This window comes from Diceros bicornis, chromosome 12 (genome assembly GCF_020826845.1).
Source record: "Diceros bicornis minor isolate mBicDic1 chromosome 12, mDicBic1.mat.cur, whole genome shotgun sequence".
In the NCBI taxonomy this organism is placed as follows: Eukaryota; Metazoa; Chordata; class Mammalia; order Perissodactyla; family Rhinocerotidae; genus Diceros; species Diceros bicornis.
Genome location: NC_080751.1, coordinates 57,715,303 through 57,730,719, shown reverse-complemented (window position 1 = coordinate 57,730,719; position 15,417 = coordinate 57,715,303). Strand labels below are relative to the sequence as shown.

General features: G+C 37.9%; 1 protein-coding gene across 10 annotated transcripts in view; it reads left to right on the top strand.

The window, feature by feature from the left end:
• NCOA1 (nuclear receptor coactivator 1) overlaps nucleotides 1–15,417 on the top strand; it is a 234,621-nt gene that overhangs the window by 206,287 nt on the left and 12,917 nt on the right. For all 10 annotated transcript variants that reach the window (XM_058551676.1, XM_058551677.1, XM_058551679.1 and 7 more), the window contains 3 exons: nucleotides 2,186–2,287; nucleotides 4,425–4,827; nucleotides 11,839–12,013. In XM_058551676.1, the coding sequence (XP_058407659.1) occupies nucleotides 2,186–2,287; nucleotides 4,425–4,827; nucleotides 11,839–12,013 (680 nt within the window). The remainder of the gene's footprint in view (nucleotides 1–2,185; nucleotides 2,288–4,424; nucleotides 4,828–11,838; nucleotides 12,014–15,417) is intronic.

The window sequence follows — 15,417 nt, the reverse complement described above, 5'->3', positions numbered from 1 at the left end:
CAGATTGCTGCTATTTAGAATAATGCCTTCTACTTCTAAAAATAGCCTATTTTCTGAAGTTTTCATTTCTTTTCTAAGGTTATTTTCTCATTTTTACTACTTCTCAAGCATCTTTCCTCCATCTCCACCCATTTCATTCTCACATTATCTCACAATTTAAAGAATATGTAAGTTTTGGAATCCCAACTGCCACTCCCCTGGCAATTTTACTTCTCTTTATTGCTAAGTATTGACGTATTTTCACTTTTCCTCATTGCCTTCTCTTATGTTTTTATACTTGCTGTTCTCTCTGCCTCTAGTTAACTCTATTTTCAGGGTCCCATTGAGCTCACTCATGCTTTTGGTCCCTGCCTTCATGTCCTAGGCTAAGTTAGTTGCTCCTTCTGTGCTGCTGTAGAGGCCTCTATATATGCAAATATAGCACTTGTGCATTGCACTGTTCTGTTTTGGCCTCTGCCACTCAACAGAGAATTCCCAGAGGATACAAATTTGCTCACCTTAGTAGCCTTCAAACTTTATGTAGTATCTTGCATATACTGAGTTTTTTGATAAATCTTTGTAAAATTAATGCTTTATTTAAACTCATGTTCATTGTCTATTGAGTTTACGAAGTATGTAGGTTTTTGTACTTGAGTCCCTTTGACTTTTTAAAGCCATGATGTTGGTATCTTTATTTTTGAAGTGATTCTGAATGTTTTGTCCTATTCCACCATGCCTGAAAGTTTTAATTTTAGCATTTACATTATATTGAGCCTTTCCCCCCAAATCAGTTTGTTTTCTGATCTAATGGGAGTTAGAAAATGAATGAAACCAGAATTAAGAATTGAGTTATTTGGAGATGAGGTATTTAATCACTGTTTACAGCTTTTTGGATTCTCTTATAAAACTTCAACAGGCTTTCTAGTTTGCATATGTATATTAAAATATATTAAATGTATTCAAATATATTTATATAGCAATATCTTATATCAGTATATTTTATAATTAAGTTATAAAGTACCAGACAAACACAAAATAGTATTGATATTATTGTTACTGTTATTTCTCTAAACAATGTATTCATATCAAATTATTGAACAAGAAATTCTTTAAGCTATAGATTGTTTGTAAGGAGGTAGCACTTCCAAGAATGCTTGTTTTGTTACCTGATAAAATTAAGGCATGCCTATCACCTGGAACCCTAAGCCTTATATAGACAGCATCTTCCAAACTAGTATTCCATAGAATATTGTTCTAGGAGGTAAATGTTAGTGGCTATATGTCAGAGAAAAAAGTTTGTGATAAATAAGTTGCATAGTATATCCTCTTCTTGGAGAACCACCATGTGCTTTGGCCAGTTAAAGCCTCATAGAATTACAGTAAAGAAATCTATTTCACCTTGTGTAAACCCATCATTTCCAATACTTAATACAGCACAGCATGCTATTTTCCTGGCACATCTATTAATATCCTGCAGAATAATGTTCTTTAGAACACCAATTTGAGAAATGCTGGTCTAAAGTAATTACTTCTAGTTAAATAAATAGTCCATTTTCTCAGACCCTTTGTTTCTTACATAATTCTCTCCAGCTAATGAAACCTCATTGGATTTTCCCCCAGAATTACCCATCAGACAGGCACCCTCCAAGTGAAAAGTACTTCAACTTTTTCATTCATCTTCCAGATCTTTGTAGAATATGCCCTATTGTATACTTATTTTTTTACTCATAATAGTTTAAGACCTAGGGCTGATGCTTCTTTTCTCTCCATTATTGTACTTATCTGAAATAACTAAGAATTAACATGTTTTAAAAAGTACGGTAAACGTTTGTGTGTGTGTGTGTGCATATATGTATGCACACTGCAAAACACTAAATATGGCAGAGCACTTAAAAGTAGATACGTACACACGTACGTATATTTATGCACATAGGTATTTACACATGTGTATATATACATATATGTATGTGTGTATGTGTTCTGCTTTTAAGTGCTCTGCCATACTTAGTGTTCTGTAGGCAGGAAATATTTGATAAGTGTTAGGAATTGCCAGCCTTTTGGCAAATAAACATGGGAAATAATCTTACTAAACCTGCCATATTAAAACTTGTTAGTAATCAATAAAAAGTTTGTGTTACTCTATAAGGGCCATGCTGTATGTTTGTATATAGGACTATGATATCTCATTGTTTCCATTTTTCTCTAGTTAATACACCAGAATCGGCAAGCTATCTTGAACCAGTTTGCAGCAAACACTCCTGTTGGCATCAATATGAGGTCAGGCATGCAGCAGCAAATTACACCTCAGGTAAAGTGAGAAAATCAGACATCGTTAGTACATCTTTAACCCAAGCTGTGTTTTTTTTGTTGTTGTTGTGAGGCGATCAGCTGTGTGCTAACATCCGCCAATCCTCTTTTTTTGCTGAGGAAGACTGGCCCTGGGCTAACATCGTGCCCATCTTCCTCCACTTTATATGGAACGCCGCCACAGCATGGCTTGCCAAGCAGTGTGTCAGTGCACGCCTGGGATCTGAAGCGGCAAACCCCGGGCCGCCGCAGCAGAGCACGCGCACTTAACCACTTGCACCACCGGGCCGGCCCCCCAAGCTTTGTTTCTTAAAGTGTTGAACTTGAGTGTCTTTGAAATGGTCTGTGAACTGATCTTTTAATGACGTTTGTAGTGTAGCTTTCTTCTAGAATGAATTTACAATCAATTTGTGATACCCCTTACTGATATTTGATCTAAAGCCAAAAGTTCTTTGTTTTGTTTTATTGTTATTGTTGTCATTGCTATTAGATACTAGATGACTAAGTAGAACACTGTTACTGCTGTACTGAATAGTACCAGTAATAAGAAGCCTAAGATGTGAAGCTGTGTGAATAGTACCTGACACCTGAGCAAATCCCAGTCACATTGCTGAGTTATCTTGATTACCTTGTGTTCTCTGCTCAGTCTGAGTGTCAACATTTTCTATTTTTTATTTATTTTAATCATCCTTGTATATGAACCCTGAGCCATTAGAACTTTAAACATAAAAAGAACTGGGTAGCCTTCTAAGAGTTATCTAGTACTCACTCCCTACTTAACTTCCACGCATGTTTTAATATTTTTGCTTCAACCACTTTTTTTGTGTTTTCTTAACGAAGTTGACAAAAAAATTTGGAGGATGAGAGATTTAAGAGAAGATTCAAACAAAACTCTTCATTTCTCTGTAAAATGGACCTATGTAGATTTGGGGCAAATACAGGAAGCCAACACTAACCAAAGGGATAAATGTTGACAGAAACTGCTGGTGAGCAGCAGATACTGGTATCTTCATGGATCCAGACTTGGGTTTCTCTGTCTTGTAAATCTCAATGGTTAGCTTATGCAAGGATAATTAGATAATAAGGAAACAAGACCCCACTTTTGGAATTCATATGAAGATGATTTCTATCAGAAAGTCATATGTCATAGTTTCTTCTAGGTTGGACTATATCTAGTTGGCAAGTTTAATTTTAATGGAGCTGCATGCTTTAATCAGATCTTCAATCTGAATTGACATTTTCTTAGGAAGGCTTTAATGACATGCCACATTGCTTTGCAAGTTAGACCAAAAACTGACTGCAACCTAATTTTACCACTTCTTTCCTCATCCATAATATTATAGCTATTAAAACACTTACTCTAATGCCTAGAGTAGTCTTATACTGCAACAATAATATAAAATAGCTGTTTCCAATTATCTCTGTTTATTATTTTATTTCTAATTGATAAGTGATAACTTGTTTGTCATTGGTTCCTGGATTCCTGATTCTTCCTCTTTTAATGGTGTTTGTAGGTTTTTCTAATTGTAAAGATAATGCATATTCATTATAGATAATTTGGAAAATACAGAAAAGTATAATGCAGAAAATTAAAATCGCCTATAATCACATTTTATTCATTTAAAGTAGAATAAATGATCTCAGTGAGAAAAGGAAAAAACAGTTTCTCCATACTAGAAACACAGTAAAGTTTTTGGAAATGAAAAGGAAAAAAGTCAGAACAACCTAATGTCAGATAAGATAGAAGTCATCAAGCACATGTTCTTTCTCTTCTTTATTTTTTGTGTTTTTCTTAACAGTTTTCATGGCCTATAATACTAATCAATATATATACTTTCTTTGACTTTTCTCAGTTCTGTGTGACTTTTAATTGAGAATTTGCATTTAACCAGCTATAATATTCAGATATTGTTTTAGCATTTCTCAACTACCTTTAATCTATAAAATGTACTTAATTCATTTTCTTTCCTATGATTATTACTTAAGAGGTTTTTGTCCCTTTTCTGTTTTAGTTTCCTTTTACACTGATAATTGCTACATCTTTTGTTGCCACAAACTTCTAGGCTTTATCCTGTAAGCTTTCCAAGATAAGTAGTGATTATAATATATTAATGTGAGGATTTTTTCCTCTCTTGCAGCCACCCCTGAATGCCCAAATGTTGGCACAGCGCCAGCGGGAGTTGTACAGTCAACAGCACCGACAGAGGCAGCTAATACAGCAGCAAAGAGCCATGCTCATGAGGCAACAAAGCTTTGGGAACAACCTCCCTCCCTCATCTGGACTGCCAGTTCAAATGGGGAACCCCCGTCTTCCTCAGGGTGCTCCACAGCAATTCCCCTACCCACCAAACTATGGTACAAATCCAGGAACCCCACCTACTTCTACCAGCCCGTTTTCACAACTGGCAGCAAATCCTGAGGCAACTTTGGCCAACCGCAACAGCATGGTGAACAGAGGCATGACAGGAAACATGGGAGGACAATTTGGCACTGGAATCAATCCTCAGATGCAGCAGAATGTCTTCCAGTATCCAGGATCAGGTATGAGGATCACAACTTTATGTTGCTTTTATACGTACTACAGACAGGCTCAGGTCTCTCTTCATATGTGTTTTAGGTCACTGACATTGAGGCAGTGTGCTGAAGGAGAAAAACACTGACGTGCGAGTCAGGAGATCCAGGGTCCAGACTCAGCTCTTGCCACTAAATTTTTGGATGGTTTGGGGTGTATCTCTCTTTGATAGCTAAGACGATTAAACTGGAGGATCTATAAGGACCTGTCTGACTCTAAAATTTGTAACATTTTGTGTGCAAAGCACAGTTTCTTACTTTCTCTCATGGATCCCATAAGAATCTAATGCAAGTTCACTGCAGACAATGGATTTAAATACATTAACTCAAATTTGCTTACAATTTTTTCATTACATTGGAGATTTTGTTTTTGTTAGTTTACATAAGGATAATCAATCTTCCCAAAGTATCTCAGGCTTCTCATTCGTGTCACTGCTCTTAGCTGTTTAGGTTGTAAGCTGTTCCTCTGCAGCACACTTTCTGGCCTCCAAAAGGATTGTTCTTTTTTACTCTCTCATTTGCACTGTCTCTCTTCTATTCTCTTTGTCCTAGGTGATGATATCTTTTAAAATTTTTCTTTTATCACTTTGAGATTCTAATAGATAGTGGCAATAAAACACATTTGATTAATCCACCATGTTTAATTAAATGTTGATGCAAAATTAATGGCAAATTCCTGAAAAAAAATTGAAATAAATCCTTTGATTTTTATGAAAGAAAAAGTAAATTTTAAGGCTGCTTAAAAATGAATTTCAATGAGAAAGCTACTGTTTGACTGTAATAAAATGTTGAAGTTATATAGAGATTTTTGACATGGCAGTATGCTTATCAGCTTTGACAGCTAAATCAATTTATACTTTTCATTCTGATGGCAACAAGTGCTAAAATCCTTTGACTATTAAATTAAGTATCTTGTGTCAGAGAGCGCCAGAATTCTCTAAGACATTTTAATCAAAATTATGCCACATCAGTTCCTTTGTCCTCAAGACAATGAAGTCATCTTTGGCTGGTTTCTATCACTGACACTATCTGTGTGGGCAAGAAAAGGATTATAAATCCATATTTTAATTATAAGATTGAATAGAAGTGACCTTCAAAAGAGTTGTACTTTCATGTGTCTTATGATTTCTGTATGCAGAGAATTTGATAAGCCTTTTTCACTTTATTCTAGCCTGCAGAAGTACTTCCTCCAACGTTAGAAGACTTGGATAGTTATCTGTTTCCCCATTCCTCTTCCAAAATGACAACTTAGCCAAAATAGCAAATAGATTCTTAGTAGCATTCATGATATTAATTGCAGAGCCTTAAACCAAAAGATTTATCTCTTTCATTGGGGGAAAAAATACTAACTACAAGTAAGCCAAACATTAATAAATTCCCCAAGGATTCTTTTTTTAAAAAATAAAATAAAAATAATACTTCTAGGGGTTGGCCCGGTGGCGCAAGTGGTTAAGTGCGCGTGCTCTGCTGCGGCGGCCCGGGATTTGCGGGTTCAGATTCCAGGTGCACACCGACACACTGCTTGGCAAGCCATGCTGTGGCAGCGTCCCATATAAAGTGGAGGAAGATGGGCATGGATGTTAGCCCAGGGCCAGTCTTCCTCAGCAAAAAGAGGAGGATTGGCAGATGTTAGCACAGGGCTGATCTCCTCACAAAAAAAATAATAATAATACTTCTGTCAGTTTTCAGTCATGCTCTTTAACATCCTTCTTTGGAAAGCCAAGAAAGAACTTCCTATCCTGCTCATGTTCCTTCCCAAAGCCACCTGGAAAGGCAGTGTTTCAAAGACCCATTTCCAATGAAGTTGCCAAGATTTCTTTCATTGCTGTCTGTGATCTATTGCAAGTCAGTATGGAGCATGGTGATTGAGACAATGAGTGGGTGAAGCTTACTTCTTCACCGGGCAGTATAACTGGATGTGTTGCCCCCCATCATAAGTGCTCTATCTGGCTCCTGGATTTTTCTTCCAGTCCAAATTTTAATTGACAAAAAATACTTTTCACAAAATAAGAATTTTTTGTGATAGAGTCAGCATTCATACAACAAACAAAACTTAGAAGCTGGGTACAGTGAAGAGAGCGGTAGTTACATCTGGTTGCAGACTGGAATGAAATGGCAGAGCTTTCAGTTCTTCCATGAACTGTTTCAAAATAATAGGGGGAAAATTGTTAGTTTTCCTGGTGAGCATAAGAACATTTAAAGGTATGAAAGTTTGTATTTCTTCCACTGCTCTAATAAACTTACTCCAGGATGATTAGCAGCCTGCTAGAAGGCTTCAAGACCAGGCTTTGTGTTGATACAAATTCAAGTTCTGGGAAAGTTCCAACCTTTCAAATCAAGCCTTCTCCCAAAAAAAAAAAAAAAAAAAGCCACCACGTTTTTGTAAATAAAGTTTTATTGGATCACAGCCACGTTCATTAGTTTATGTATTGTCTGTGGCTGGTTTTACACAACAGAGTTGAGTAGTTGTTACAGAAACCTTATGGCTCACAAAACTGAAAACATTTACTGTCTGGCCCTTTGTGGAAAAAGTTTGCTGATCACCGTGTTAATTGATGACGGTAAAACCAAAGGATGAATACAGTAGCTTTGCTTTAGTCCTTTGCTTTGGCATCTCTCAGCTTATTATAAGCCCAAAGTAAATGAAGGAACATGTAGCTAATAGTAAGGGCTGAGTATGCTTTCTTTTATTTCTGAAAACAGAAAATTTTTCTAGACTATCATGCCATCATGATGAGTGCACAAGAACAGAATTAGATATTTAAAATTTATTTTATATTAAGGCTATATTCAAAGTAAACGTGAGAGAAATTTTTTAAAAATTTTGTACCCGCTTCATGAATTCCTTGAAGCTAGTCCAGAGCTCCCTCTTCTGTGAACTACAGTAAACATGCTACTCCACCCACTCCTCCTGAGTGATCTCATCTACTCCTGTGGCTTCAGTGACCTTTTCATGCTAATGGCTCTGTTCTCTATCTCTAAACCAGATGTCTCAGCTTATATGTACAGCTGCCTACTGGACAGACATACTTGAATTTTCCACCAGCACCCCAAACGCAACTTTTCCAAAGCTAATCTCATCAACTCCACTTCCCCTTCCCTTCATATCTCAATGTTACAGATATAACGAACTTCTCAAGTTCCAAGAAAGAGTACATACCTTGCTCTCTTATACTTCTAGGCCTTTGTGCATCCTGTACCCTCTGTCTAAAATATCCTTCCATCACTTGTCTCATTCCTGTTCCTCCTTCCTCTCAGAGGTGTCTCCTCTGGGAAGCCTTCCCTGACACTCCCAGTCATAAGCACTCACCATCCTGTCTTATAGCCATTTGTTAACCTAGCTGCCTTTCTTTTTGGACAACATCTACCTTGCATGAGCAAAGTGTGACCTTTTTCATCTTTGTTTCTCAAGTGCTTAGCACAGTGGTCTGGCAGTAAGTTGATGCTCAACAAATCTTTGAAGAGATAAATGAGTGGAAGGATGAATCCTAATTCTAGTTGCTGCTGCCAAATGGCCATGAGGCTATTTATGGTCCAGCAGGGAGACTTAATATAATCTAGGCAAAGATATAACTGTAGAATTTTTAAACTAGAAGGAACTAGATTGTCTAGTCCAAGGAATCCTAGGTCTAATATAGTGGCAGAACTGGGACCAGAACTGTAACTACTCCTCCAATTCATTATTCACAGGCCGCTTCCTTCTATTAAAACTAGGTCATCTGATAAGGAAAACTTGGGCTGTTAGAGTGGGAGATGAGGCCAGAAAGAAATGTCAAAAGCATGCCAATGTACTTGGAGGCTCTTATTTATTGTTTAACTTTGATGCCACAGGATATAGTATCCAGAATATGATAAGTATCTTTTCCCCCACTTACATATATATATTTTCAGAGAGAAATTATTTCATCATAAATAAGGTTAAAATGCATTCGAAACAGACAAGTTTTTTTTTAAGGATCATAACCAAAGTTGTTAAAATTTAAAATGTAAAATTAATGCAAAGACAGTCAATGTATAAATGAAGATGATGGGGGAAAAAACCCACCCTCTAGAGTCATAAATGAGAAAACAAATTTCTCTATATATTTTAAGTCAAAATTATTTACCAGAGATTAAATTACATACAGACGAAGCAGCAAGGAGAAAATATGTAGCTTTATTTATATAATCTTTACCAATGGTAGTTAAACATATAGTGAAAGAAAACAGTGTAGAGAAAGTCTACAGTTGGCTCAACTTTCCCAGAAAATTTAAAATATTTTTTAAATTGTAGCCTATAAAAAATAAACCTAAATAAATAAACTACATCTCTGGTTAATGTGGTATGAAGATTTGAAGGAATTGTGCTAAATTCTGGGTATTCAAATTATGGCATTCTTTTTTCCACATCTTTATAACATTTTCTACCTCAAAAGTATTTAACTGTGAAATATATTTTGTCAGGAAAAGAAGAAAAAGAATACAGAGTGCTAGCATAACAGAAAACTTTTATAAAAAGAAACTCGTTTTTACTCTTTTATATCATTATAGACTTCCACTTTTGCCCGAGATGGAGTAACGGACCAGATTTATTCCCCTATCTGAAACAAACAAAAAATCAAAGTACATTAAACAACAGTTCTCGAAATTGTCCAGACTGTGCTGCAGGGAGGGGAAATTCAACAGGAGGCCGATTTCCCTGAGTTGAGGCAGTGGAGCTGGGAGTCCTGGAAAATCAAGGCAGCTAGAGGTCTCTGGGCACAGTACCATGAGAGAGCCAGCCACACAGAGAGAGCTACGAGGATATGTAGAGGGTCTCACTCAGGTCTTCAGCTGGGAACTGATCTGTGTGTGTGCGTGTGTGTGTGTGTGTGTGTGTGTACATGTGTGTATAAACCAAGGCCAAGAAAAAGCACCTGAAAAGATTAGAGGGAACAATTTTCAGAGTTCACACAGGGCCAGTTCCTCTTCCCACCAGCCAGAATAGAAAACCTCATAATTCATGAGGTGTCAGGTAGAATACTCAGAAGGGTTTTGCCTCAGTAGTGGGGCAAAATAAGTCATAGACTAAACCCTGCTGTTGTCTCATTAGGCACAAGACCCCAAAGAATTAAACTGTTTCCGTGTAACCTAACCACAACACAGGCAAAGATCAAAAATATTTAAAGGAATTTTAAAAATATAGCACCTAACAAGGTAAAATTCACAAGGTCTAGAATCTTATTTTAAAAATTACTGGGCATGCAAAGAAGCAGGAAAATACAACCCATAATGAGGAGAAAATTAGTCCATCAAAACCAGCCCGGAAATTACACACATGATAGAGTTAGTAGACAGGGACATTAAAACAATTATAATTATACATTTATTCTTTATGTTCAAGAAGCTAGAGGAAAGCTTGAACATGTTAAGTAGAGGTAGAGAGGTAGAGAAGATATAAACAAAACCAAAATGAAAACTATAGTGGCTGAGATGAAAAATACACTGGAAGGGATAAGAAGCAGATTAGACATTACGGAAGAAAAAAAATAGTGAACTTGAAGATGTAACAATAGAAACTAAAATGAAATCAGAGAGGAAAAGACTAAAATGATGGTAATTCACTCCAAATTGATCTTATAATTCAATGCAATCCCTATCAAAATGTCAGCGTGCTTTTTGAAGAAATTGACAAGCTTCTCCTTGGAAATGCAAAATTTCTATGGAAATGCAAAGGACCTAGAGAAGCAAAAACAATTTTGAAAAAGAAAAACAAAGTTGGATTGCTACCCAATTTCAAAAATTACCACAATTACAACAATCAAGACAATGTGGTATTGATAGAAGTATAGACATATAGGTCACTACAAAAGAATGAAAAATCTAGAAATAAACCCCTACTTTTGTGGTCAATTGATTTTCAAGTAGTTACATCAATGGCTGCTAATAAGCACTATCCTGAGTAAAAAGGAACGAACTACTAAGAGATGCTACAGAGTGGTTGAAACTCAAAAACATGCAAAGTGAAAGAAGCCAGGTATAAAGGACCACATGTGATTACGCTTATATGAAATTTCCAAAAAAGGGCAAATCTGTAGAGACAGAAAGCAGATCAGTGGTTGCTTGAGGTTAGAAGTGGGAGTGGGGATTGACTGCCGATGGGCACAGGGAAATTTGGGGATGATGAAAATGTCTAAACTGGATTGTGGTGATGGTTACACAACTCTATAAATTTGCTAAAAATCATTGAATTGTGCAGTTCAATGGGTGAATTTGATGCTGGGTAGGTTATATCTCAATAAAGCTTAAAAAAAAAAATGACAGAAGAGAGGAAGAGCCCACAAAGACAACTGAGGAGGAGTGGCCAGCAAAACTTTCTCATTCTTCGTTTCATACGTGGGTTTTTTTTGTTTTTTGTTTTTACCTTTTTCCGTTTTCAATTTAATACACAAGTAATCCGTCAAGTATTTTGTGTGTGTGTGTGAGGAAGATCAGCCCTGAGCTAACATCTGCCAATCCTCCTCTTTTTTTGCTGAGAAAGACTGGCCCTGGGCTAACATCCATTCCCATCTTCTCTACTTTATATGGAACGCTGCCACAGCATGGCTTGACAAGCAGTGTGTCGGTGGGCGCCTGGGATCTGAACCGGCGAACCTCGGGCCGCCACAGCCGAGCGCCCGCACTTAACCGCTTGTGCCACCGGGCCGGCCCCAAGTATTTTGATATATGTTTTTTACACTTAAAAATTCATGTAAGCAAAAAAACAAATTATGCAGAATCCTGGTACCCAAATCAACATCTTAGTGAATGGAAAGGATTCTTCCATACTTATTTTATGCATTTATTCATCTTTCTGTTTATACAGAAATTTTCTGCCTCGTTTATAAGAGACTGGAATATTTTTCCTACTCTGTTGAAAAGGATATTTTAAGATATATTGACAGATCTTTATGGGGATTTTTCTTTTATAGGGTTAATAAATTTATAGTGTATTCACATAAATTAATTTGTGTCAATTTGCAGGAATGGTTCCCCAAGGTGAGACCAACTTTGCTCCATCTCTAAGCCCTGGGAGCTCCATGGTGCCGATGCCAATCCCTCCTCCTCAGAGCTCTCTGCTCCAGCAAACTCCACCTGCTTCTGGGTACCAGTCACCAGACATGAAGGCCTGGCAGCAAGGAGCAATGGGAAACAACAAGTAAGGGGGCGGTTTTTATATATGAGCATCCCTGATAGTCTGCAGCACAGAACAACAGCTATGCCTTCACAGTCTAAGTAGAAGGTTATTGGCTACTGCCATTTATTTGCAAATTCAAGGAACTGAATTTTATGTTATCAGGAAAAAAAAAAGATTTTTAAATCCTTGAAGTGTCAAGTCATTTTTATGGCAAATTTGTGTGTTGACAGTACAGAAAAGTGGTCTAGGGCCGGCCCCGTGGCTTAGCGGTTAAGTGCGCCCGCTCCGCTGCTGGCGGCCCGGGTTCGGATCTTGGGCGCGCACCGACGCACCGCTTCTCCGGTCATGCTGAGGCCGCGTCCCACATACAGCAACTAGAAGGATGTGCAGCTATGACATACAACTATCTACTGGGGCTTTGGGGAAAAATAAATAAATAAATAAATAAATAAAGTTAAAAAAAAAGAAAAGTGATCTAGCAGCCCCCAACCTTTTTATCCCACCCCTAGCACACCTGAAGAATATGATCAACTCCCATGAGTAACAGAGCTTCCCTGGGACAGAGGTAGAAATAGGCAGTTTTTAAAAAGTCTTTCTTTATAAAAACACTTAAAAATCTGAAGCAAGAGTGGCAAAATGATAGACTTCAGTGGAATAGTGGGCACACAGGTTTCACTCTTCTCAGTGCGTTTGAAAGGTGTCACAACAGCAGCAAAGGTTTTAAGGCTTCTCAGGTCATTCTGCCTTACCCAACTCTTGGAATCTTTAGATTTTTAGTGGCCTCATCGTGCTCGTTTTGCTGAGAATTATCTCCCTAAAGTCATCTCCCCCCAAATCCTGGCTGCTGAACTTTTCACACGTTACTTGAGTTTTATAAAAATTTTAATTTAGTTGTGTCTTCGTTCTAATGACAAGGAAGCTGTTTGATCTGACAACATAATAAGTAAGGCAGTTAAAGTTGAAAACTTAAGACCATATTCTCTTAGAGTTCATTGAAAGGTGAGAGGAAATCTTCCTGTTAGAGAACTGTGTAGCTCTCAGTAAGGACTGTGTGTAAATTAGGTGGAAGTGGAACCATCTATATAACATGCAAGAATTTAGTCTCCTAATCCCAGCTTCCTAAACCCACTCTAGATTCCACGGTTCGTCACTAGAATTACCCCCTTACAGGCACTCGCAACTCCCTTGCCCAGCTTTCCCTCTGGTGCGCTTGTGCCTAGCAAAATGCTCCCTCATGAAATCCAGCTAAACTCTTGCTCCATGCCTATACCTGAGCATTTAAATGTGGCTTGAAAAAAACACAGTCAGGCTGACAGGTCTGCTCCCCTTTATAGTTAAATTCCTTAAAAGGCTGTACTCTAACACTTTCTCTCCTCCCATTCCTTGTTGAACCAGTCAGGCTTTCATCCCCACCACTCCAGCAAAAGTATTCTTGTCAAGGTCGTTTTGTCCTTTACAGTGCCCGATGCGGTGATCACAGTACCAAATGCAATGATCATTGGTAACATTTGACATATTTGATCATTTATTCTTTCTTGAAGCTTTTTCTTCATTTGGTTTCTGGAACAACTTTCTCTCTTGAGACAGGTGACTCTCTTCTTATCTCTCAGTCTACTCTGCTGGGACTTCCTCGTCTCCCTGACCTCCATTTCAGCGCCTCAGAGTTCATTCTAGAACCTCTTCTTCCCTATATCTACTCATTCCCTTGTTCTGTCACCCAGTCTTATCACTGTGAATGCCTAACTGCTTGTTTTATCACCCAGTCTTACCACTGTGAATGCCTATCTCTATGCTTGTGACTCTCAAATTTAAATCTCCAGCCCAGACTTCTCCCCTGAATACCATACTGTATCTCCAACTGCCTCGTAGACATCTCCACTTGGAAGTATAATAGGCTTCTCAAACTTAACATGACAAAAACTAAAGTGATATTCTCCCCAAAACCCATTCCTCTCCTATTTTTCCCCATCTCAGTAAATGACAACTCTAATTCTTCCAATTATTCAGAAGAAAAACCTTTTTTCCTTCTCTCACATCCCACATCAAACATATCAGCAAATCATGTCAGCTTCTTAGCAGCTCTCACTCTTACCTGTTCTACTTGTACACTTCAGTGCAAGCCACCATCATCTTTTTCCTGGACCACTGCAGTAGCCTCCCATCTCCCTGCTTCCACCCTTCCTCCACCAGTTTAATCTCTACATGGTAGCCAGAGTGATGCTTTTAAAACATGAGGCGGTATGTCAGTTATTTACTCAAAACTCTCCAGCTTACTCAAAATACACTATAAGGCCTATAAAGCCCTACATAATCTTGCTCCTGGATACCTCTGTGACCTCGTCTGCTATTCTCATCACTCACTTTGCCACACTGGCTTCTGTTTATTCTTCTGTTTGTCAGATGTGCCAAGTACATTGCAAACTCAGGGCCTTTGCATTTTTTAATCCCTCTGCTGGAATGTTCTTCTCTCAGTAGCCACATATTTTCCTCTCTCACACTTCGAGTGTCTCCTTAAATGTCACCTTATTAGACGTAGATATTGAATGTCACCGTATTCAACTTCCCTGACAATCATTTCTAAAACAACACCATTTCCTACCCCCGGTCCCTCCTTTCCCTTCTTGATTTCTCTTCATAGTGCTTAACATCTGACATATTGTGTGTTCGTCTGTTTATTTATGGTCTCTCTCCTTCAACTAGAATACGAGCATCATAAGAGCAAGGACTTTGTTTTCATTTACTTCTGCATGTCCATCCTCTAGAACATGTAAGCACTTAATATACATCTGTTGAACGGATGAGTGCAAAGATTCCCTATTCCTAAGTCACTTCTTGGATTCAGAATCAAATATGGACGAGCTTTTGTTGTACTTTAGTAGTTTCTGTAAACTTTGATTTTCCCAAATCATTTGAGAAAAGAGAATAATTATCACCAACTCTTCAAACATTCACATTACTTGTTTGGCTCATGTGTAGAAGCTTATTAGTCAGCACAGGCAGCATATATTTTGTGACCACTCACTGTCTCTTTGCACAGTGAAAGATACCACAAGAAACGGAGGAGAACAGCCCCTGCTGTCAAGTTACCAGGAGTCTAGTTGGTGACAGGAGTAAGTCAGAGAAGTTAAATCCTGAAACAAAGAATCACTAAGTAGAATGATGTAAGAGAGTTCAGAGACAGTGTAATGTGATTCTTCTTCATTATCTCTCTGGTGGCAAGAGAAATAAAGAGTTAAGCCATACCTACTTGTGGTGGAACAAGGCAGTATTTCTGTGTAACACTAGTCACTAGGGAGAGTCCTAGTGCTAATTAGCATTTTAAAGGCCAATGAGCCCTGTTGTTTAACCCTTTGTTTCTCAGACTTATTTGACTAGGAACTCCTCCCTCCTTGTTAATACCTGTAGTATCTATGGAACCCACTTTA